The sequence below is a fragment of the Setaria viridis genome, chromosome 9 (genome assembly GCF_005286985.2).
Source record: "Setaria viridis chromosome 9, Setaria_viridis_v4.0, whole genome shotgun sequence".
NCBI classification, from domain to species: Eukaryota; Viridiplantae; Streptophyta; class Magnoliopsida; order Poales; family Poaceae; genus Setaria; species Setaria viridis.
Window position 1 is genome coordinate 301,611 of NC_048271.2, and position 8,591 is coordinate 310,201.

Genomic DNA, 8,591 nt, shown 5'->3' on the forward strand with positions numbered 1-8,591 from the left:
ATTATATATAAATGTTATTATATTCTTTAATTGCTCGCTCAACAAGTACACGTACACATCATTCCACTTGAACAGTTGCACATTTAGCTAGCTGCTTCTCTCAGAAAAAAAAAGTGGCCTAGCGATCGAGCACATTCCCCTTGGTGACGACCTAGATATAGTATCTATGTAGTAGACGTGGAAGACATGCATGATCTATGTGTGTGGATGGATGGATCGAGGTCAATAGGAGTACACAGTCGCTTTATTTGATTATATTTGCTGCAAGCATCATGCATGTGACGACTACTCTTGTTTATTTTCTTTTTCGAAAACTGATGAATTGTTATGCAAAAAAAAACATGCATGCATCAACTTTAATCCAAAGGAACTGCTCCATGCGCTCCTGCATATATGTTGTTATCATTTATTTAGTAGTTTGTTTGTTTGATCTGCTGTAGGATATATGGATCATATCGGCAGTAGTCATTTTCTACAGGGACAGGTCAAGGAATCATGCATTATGGACGACAGTGCAACTGACGGCATCGGTGTAGCTCTCAGGTCAGGGAGCAGACAATTTAAAAACCACCAGTCCCGTACGTGCTCGATCGAGCTGCGAGCCGAATGAAAAATGATCGATCGAGTAGAGTAGTTGACGGGTGAACAGGGGAAAGAAGCATTGGAGTCTAGTGTGACTTACTATTTCAATCAGATCACCACACCACCACTGAAGCCGCAAGCACTGTGCTCGTCTCCATTTCTTAGATCTGCTGCTCTTCTCCGTGACTTGTCACGTCGTCGTCCATGGCCGGCATCAGGGTCGTCGCATATATACCTTTTTACTAGCTAGCTAGCTCCATGATCACTTTCACTTGGCCTGCACTGCAGATATGCATTGCTCGCACGTGTAGCCCAATCGTGACCTGGGTCTACCACAGATATGCATGTCGGTTGGCGGCCAACTCACTGCTTCATCCATCGATCTTGCCCTCAATAATATATATTTCTGCTCACACAGTTCTCTTTATTAATTTGATGCAGCAGCAAATCGACAAACCACTATATATATGGGACTACCAGCTGGGGCTTACTAGCTACCATTTCAAAGTACACATTATACAAATTGATCTTTATCCCAATTGAATTCCGTGCTATCATCGGATACCATATTTACAAAATAGTGTGATTGGTCAACAAAAAAGTAATGTAAAGCTCGCATATTAATATTTACAAAAATTGTACGCAACAACCTCGCATATTAATATAAATGTTCAGGCCGGCTTCTTAGTTTCCCTTAGAAAAAAAGTAATGTAAAGCTATAGATAATTGAGTCATCATATGCACTGTAACTAACAGGCTCAGCAATTACTAATCTTTCTGCATTATTCTCAGTTCACTTTAATTTAGAATAAGTGTTTCAGCGATGTTTTACATCAGCAATAATAAGCGACCAAACAAAATTTTCTGGAGACCATTTAAACTGTTACGTTTCTGTATGAAAATTTGGTAATTAGTAATATGGTAAGTCAGTAAATGTTATTTTGTGGGTTACAGATATATGTTTTCAAATATTTGATTAGAGGAGATTCTAGTCACCAGAAGGTGGTTTACATGCCTGAACTATACCTATTATATTCATTTCTGGAATAAGAAGTCATTAAAAAACTACAGCAATAGTACTTCAGAACCATGCCAGCAAGACTCAGGTTACATCCCAAGAAAAGGCAGTCAGAATATGTGTACATATGTTTGATGTACTTTGAATTGGAACACACAACCACACAGGTGCTAGTAAAGATGATCCATGCTAATTATTAAGGGGGAAATAATGTAGATAATAAAACTATCGTAAACACATATATGTTTTTTAATTTTGTAAATATATCTTAGCTTTGAATTAATCATAAGCACAGAGATATATTATTCTGTCACACCAATTAATTAAGTAAAACATGTGCATACTTAGCTTGTAACCTATTTTTCATCAAACATATGTGCCATATATTATTGTAGCCTTCCTTATACCTTGGGCCTGCTTGATCGATTAGAACTTGTGCCACTCGTAACTCACTCCCCTAGAGTAGATGTTTGCACTTGCAGGATTACTAGGCTCCAATTCCTCCAGCTCCGCGAAAACCTCGTCTGCAGTTTGGATGCTATTGCAACTCATCGGCTGATGCATCGCAACATCCTCCTCATCATCAAGAGCACCTATGGTATAGGCAACATACCCAGCTGCATTACCTTCCATCATGTCTGTCGTCTGCTGGCACTCGAGGTTGTTGCCACTGGAGACCGCATTATGCTCGGAGTAATAGTTGGCGTTGTTCTTCGATGGCGGTGATGGCGATGAAGTTATCGGACCAACGTCCCTGTAGCTGTTCTTCTTCTTGCAGTTGGTGGACGTGTGAGTATGAGGGCGGGAGTATCCAGCAAGCACATTTCGTTGCATTGGCCAAGGGTGGTTGTGCTCTGCTGTGTAGGTGATCACGAGCATGTTCGGGTCACTGCGGCTGCGCTCTACTTGCTTCCTCGCCATACATCCCTTGGAGCTGCTGCACCTATAGTAACCTCTGCAGAAATATATAAATAAATAAATGTGAGTATATCACTTAATCAGCCATTGGCTAGTGAAAAATACTGTAGATAAGCCTGGTTTTCCATTGACTTATTAATGAATATTGGGAAAATGATTGACTATTTCATTTTTCAAATAATATACATAAATAACTGTATCAAATTCCATAAATTAGCACACCGTATTTCAGATTTGAAAGAATGTATATATATAACTAATCATATAAGATTCCATCCATAAATTAGCACACCACCGTATTTCAGATTTGAAAGAATGTATAGAACTAATCATATAAGATTCCATAAATTAGCACACAATTATTTGCGCTTATGCATTAGAGTCCATAAGACATTAATGGCACGGTATAGATGAAAAGTGTATCTCAACTGCTGGTATAGATGAGCTATATCGATCTGTGGATGTGTGGAAAACTTTTCAAAAAGGCCAGTTTATAGGCCGGCATAATATAATGCAGATATCATGCAAACACCACTAGCCTAGATAATTGGTACACCTACACTACTTTTTAGTGTCGTTAATTGAAGATATTGTAACATTTTCTGTATTTGGATGTCTGTCATACCTCTGCGAAAATGCAGAATAGTATTATAGTGAAGGAAAAATTAAAAGTGTAAGCGCATGCATATTTGACTTCTGAAACAACCACACCAAACTTATGGAATGCCTATGTGCAAATAAATTTATTAGCTAGTGTAAATCCACTTCACTGTAATGATGATCCATTTGAAATCTCAACTAGGTTGAATACTAAAAACAAACACATGGTCTAGCAGGTCTTTGATGAAAAATATTTTTGTCATAAACTAGGTTAAAATAAACTATAACAAACAAGTTTGAATGTATGGATCATCCAACTTTTGACCCGGCCGGAACAGTTTAGCACTTTAACCTTTTATAGGCAGTGTATATAGAAGTAGTAATGGAACAGTTTATCATGTAGTACAAGAAACATTAAGGGAACAATGTACAATCTTCAGAAGAAAATAGAAAATATTGGCAGCTAAAGAAAGAGCTTTCTGGTTATCCTTGATTTCAGCTAAAGAGAATGACCCCTCTAGAAGAAAGAAATTTTTGTCCTTAGTTTTTAGACATTTTGCTATAAACCATTTCTTACAAATTAAATAGGGACAAATTAAGTACATCTGACGCATGCGATCATCTTGTGAAATATTACGATATCCACATGCTTTATACAACTTGACAAATTGGAAGTGAACTAAGGCACCCAAATAGAGACAGAGAATATAATTGTATTGTATTATTATTAGACCTGTGAAGTTATCTTCTCTTCCATGCATATTAATTAGCGAATTGGACATCAGGCCACAAAACTTTGACTGATATTTTTACTTGATTATTAGCACCACAAGTTATATTAATTAGTTCAGTATTGAACTTGCATAATTCTGTCTCAATTTGGTACATGTACTAATGCAATTATTGGATGGATGCAATTGATCAAAAGAACAATGGTAATGAAATCAACAAAGGTTGTAGATTGCTATCTTATTATTTTTAGGATTTTCTCAGTTTTCCTTGAAGCCCGTGCAAATATCATGTACATCTGGATTGCCTACTCACTCTTACCATGACAGGTTAATGATCAATCTGCTAACTGAGGATGTTAATTGATCTGGATATAGACATTAGTGTGAACTATATATATAACCATAGTAGATTTTTATACATATAACCACTTATATTTATAGAGATGATAATATCCTTTATAAATATTTTTCCCTTGACATATAAATAGTTCTTCATGATTGGATTTTGTTAGTATATAGTTGTAAAAGTAGTAGCAGAAAATAAGGATTAGAGACCATATGTCAATGTTTTTAAATGGCAAGTAAATCAGACCAAGACGGAGCTGTGAATATACTTTTCTGAAGCTATATTTCTAGATAAATGCATATTTTCTGGCCAATTAGAAGTCCTAATCAAGGAATATTGGAGCTGCCAGCTCCTATCTAAGATAGCCATGCATGGTTTGTTGTTGCTCTTGCCTTTTGTAGCGCATATACCTGCACATATGAGCAGTGGATGTCAATGAAATGGACCCAACATTATATTAGATTCACATCTTTACACCTGTGCAACATAAAGACCGCAATCCTTTTCGGAGAAAAAGAAGGCTATATGGGATGTAATTAACAGAGCCGAAGAAACAAGTCTGATGGTGATAAGTATTAATTAATTCGATCATTAAGCTCTTTACCCGAAATAAAATTCGAAAAGAGAAATAATGTGGACACCTTGGGTAAGGAGAGCCCTTGATGGGTTTCTGGCCGTATTTTCTCCACGCCCAAAGATCAGAAGGAATCACCTCTCCTCCTCCTGGTCGGCTGCTCGTTGGCGGCAGGGCAGGAATACACACCACCCTCTTCACCTCATTCTTTCTGCTCCATGTACGTGTATATATATATATATGTATACATGCAGAATGTTCTGAAATTAGTTCTGGATCATGTAGGAATAATATATGTAGGGACAAAAATGATTGATGCGAAAAATGTATGTACATGTATACCAACTAGATTTTATCTCCAAGATTGTAATGCATATCTGAACCACACGAGAGCCAAAAGGAAACTGACTCTGGTCGTCGATTTGACAAACATGACTTAGAGATGAACACATAAGCTGGCTAATTATGGTAAGCTTATTATTATGGTACCTGCTAACTCTCTGGAGCGAGCCTCTCTCTCAGAAAAAAAGGGGGGAAAAGGAAGGAATAAACCTTTTTGCATGCAGAAGAGATAAATAAAACATTTCAACCAGCATGTATATGCATCAAATGACAAAGAATCAATTCAAGTCAACTAGCTAGCTTATTCATACAGAGAAGAATGACTAATAATGCAAATTAATCCCCAATAAGAAACAAGGCTTCATGGAGTTTCTCTCAGAGACTAAATAAAGGCTTTGATGCAGCTGTCCCATTTTATTAAAATGAGCAGTCCAAATTAGTTTTTAGTTACATCCATCCCCAAAGCATTTGGCTGATAGCCACAGCTAACCAAATTAATAAACTGGCCTGTCTCTATCCAACAACTGCAGTTGAAAACCCTCATGAAGTTGATCTCTTTAAGGGTACTGCAACGATGTGCGCAAATCAGAGTGGCCGCGAAAAAAAAAAAGACATGAATTAACAAGAAGTAATCGTAGAAACGGCAAGGGGAATGAATAAGGGATTGGGTAAAGGGAGGGGAGGCGAGATCTTAGTCGAAGGATTATATATGCATCGAGGAAGAAGAGGAAGGAAGAAGGCAATTGTTAATCCGTCCCAGCAAAGAAAGGCGGCACAGGAGAAGATATAGCTAGCTAGCTGACCTCTTCATGATTTGATGAGCAGCTGGAGAGATCCTCATGGCCTCGTCTCCGTCGACATCGGTGGCAGCACCAGCCATCGCCACGTCGCGGGCGTAGCAGGCGTGCTGGGAGATCTGGAGCGCCAGCTGATGCTGCGGCGGCAGCCAGTACCCGCCGCGCGGTGGCGCCGTCGCAGGCGACGACGGCAGGTACGGATCGAACATGACCGCGTCGCTGCAAGCAGGCCGTGGCTCCTCGTCGTAAGAAGGGACCATGATCTGGCCGGCGGCCATTGCAGCAGCAGACGACGACATGTGATCTGCTGCAGCAAGAGATGAGGGAGGGGGTGGCCGCCGGGGGTGACTCGTTGAAGGCGGCGCTGCGGCCATTATTGCACCTGCACGGGCGACGACGTCGGCGAGGTCGCCTTGAGCAGTGCCGGCGACGACGGGCGCCTCCATGTCCATAGTGGCGCGCTCACTCTTTCTACTTTCCACTACCGGCCGGCTAGCCGCTGGCTCTACTAGCTAGCTAGCAAGGTACCCTACAGGCCGGGCGCTGGAGCTAGCAGTGAATGGAGACACACAGTCACACACACTGCTGGATGCTAGAGATTATTTCTCCCATATCATGAGCTAGAAGTGAGCATAAGAATGAAGAAGGCCGGCCGGCCGGGAGAGACGATGATAAATGGACGATGGGATGTTTTTAGATAGATTCTAGTAAGATCTAGTGTGTGCGTGCGTCGTTTCAGCCACAGGCTGAGGTGAGACGACCAAGCGATCTGTATTTATTTGGGCACCGGCTACAGCTCCCGCCGCTGTTCATACCAACCGTGGCCCGCCCAGCTCGGATCGATGTGCAGCAAGGACAACCAAGAAAGAGAGCTAGCCTTAGGGCGTGTTTGGCCGGTAGTCGCAGTTTGCCTAACCTTGGGCGACGCCATGGCTGTGGCGTTTTTTTGCGCGGAAATGAACTGTGTAGAGCTGTGGCGCGCCCCATTTAAGTAACCAAGCACCCCCTCGAGCCTTTGCCTTCCAGCCATCCATCTCCCCTGCTAGCTAGCATGATCGAGTACTCCTTTGGTGATGGAAAGAGGCGGAAGAAAACGACAAGGGGACAGGGACATGGTGGCACTTATGAGAGAGAGAGAGAGAAAGCGCGCGCAGTATTTGTTGGCTTGGCTGCTTCATCAGCTAGCGCAGATCAGCTCGGTCCCTCTCTTCCATCTTTTCTTCCATCCCCCACCTTTTTCTTTTGGTTGCGTCTAGTTGCGATAACGTTTTGGCTATAATAGCTTCCACATAAATGCGCAATAATATCGATAGCTAAGTTTAGGGTATACCTGTGCTAGTTCGGACGACTTCAATTCAAAGATCATAGCATGTGGATTAAGATAGGGAATTAAGCCCTTCATGATCGATCCTGGATCAATTAGTACCTACTTAACCTTGTTTACAGTTGAACAATTGACATTCCTTTAATGGGGGTGATCAGGTAATACTACTACTTTAATTTGCTATATATCATCCCATGGTAGGTTAGAAAAAGGTTGAAATGAAAAATGAAAATTTGAAGGGCTTGCAGCAAGGTCGTCTTTCCTTATTTTTGTTCATAAAACGTGATTGGACAAATGTGTGAAAATCTCATGCAAAAAAAGAACAGAAATTGTTTATCTTTGAGCATGCGTATGTCATGAATTTCATATACAACTGAACTAACTAATTTTGTATTATCAATTGTCCTTGCGAACTATTTATGACACAAACTATTGAATTGCAAAAATTAACATTTTTTTTTGACAATGAGGCCGTTCCCATGTCCATTACATCAAAACAGAAAATACGAAGTTCAGGTTCAGAGAACCAAGGTAGGCAACTTCTCTGAATCAAGCTAATAATAGCCTAAGCAACTATCCAAATTAACATGTGCATATGTATATTTAGATTAAGTAACCTACATGACATTACATTTATTTTTTGACAAGAAACACAAAGCACAATTCAAACTATTCCCTCTAAACCTTAAACTTCTATGCTTGGACAGATAAGAGACTTTGGGCTATTTAGGTAGTTAAGTTTTTTTTATCTCAATTAGAAGCCAAAAGATTCCCGATCGATTCATATGTCAAACCATACATAGAAGAGTACTCCTTTAACCACGTTGTGAATCCGCACGAGGATTAATTACTACAAAGATCAATCGTAGCAAAATCACTAATTTCTATTTCAAAGTTGCATATATAGGGAATTGCAATGTATGTATGTATTTAAGTCTTTCATTCTTCTTTATTAATAACGTAGGCCGTCAATTAATTAACCTTTCGACTTTCCTTCAAAAAAAAAATCATAGCCTCTCCTATCCTAGTCTTACCATGCAAATTTTCTTGATCAATCAATGAGAGGTTGGTTGTTGATGCCTTGATGGATTTGAAGACTACTAACGAACTCATCTTGTTGTCCGGTACGGTATATAAGCAGATCCATCAAGGATTCAATTATGATGTGCCTCTAATAAGTCCATTGTAATAAGTCCATTGTACTAGTACTCTCTCTCTCAATAGAGGGGGTGTTTGGATACCACCCGCTAAAGTTTAGCACCTGTCACATCGGATGTTTGATACTAATTAGGTTTATTAAATATAGACTAATTACAAAATTAATTGCACAGATAGAGTCTAATTCGCGAGATGAATCTA

The 8,591-nt window shown here is 39.9% G+C and overlaps 1 protein-coding gene across 1 annotated transcript; it reads right to left on the reverse strand.

Annotated features, from left to right (window-relative positions):
• Window positions 1-1,826: 1,826 nt before the first annotated feature.
• LOC117836052 (probable WRKY transcription factor 14) lies at window positions 1,827-6,814 on the reverse strand. Its single transcript, XM_034715412.2, has 3 exons — window positions 5,915-6,814; window positions 4,837-4,980; window positions 1,827-2,555 (listed from the first exon to the last, which is right to left on the reverse strand). The coding sequence occupies exons 1-3, from the start codon at window positions 6,358-6,360 to the stop codon at window positions 2,027-2,029; spliced, it is 1,119 nt and encodes a 372-aa protein (XP_034571303.1). The 5' UTR covers window positions 6,361-6,814; the 3' UTR covers window positions 1,827-2,026.
• Between the last annotated feature and the right edge of the window lie 1,777 nt (window positions 6,815-8,591).

Bases quoted from the DNA above. Each gene is read 5' to 3' on its own strand.
- LOC117836052 (XM_034715412.2), bottom strand. From the start codon at position 6,360: ATGGACATGGAGGCGCCCGTCGTCGCCGGCACTGCTCAAGGCGACCTC. The intron at 4,981-5,914 runs GTCAGCTAGCTA...TACATGGAGCAG, and splicing joins GCTCATCAAATCATGAAGAG to AAAGAATGAGGTGAAGAGGG. The intron at 2,556-4,836 runs GTGTCCACATTA...ATATTTCTGCAG, and splicing joins AAGGGCTCTCCTTACCCAAG to AGGTTACTATAGGTGCAGCA.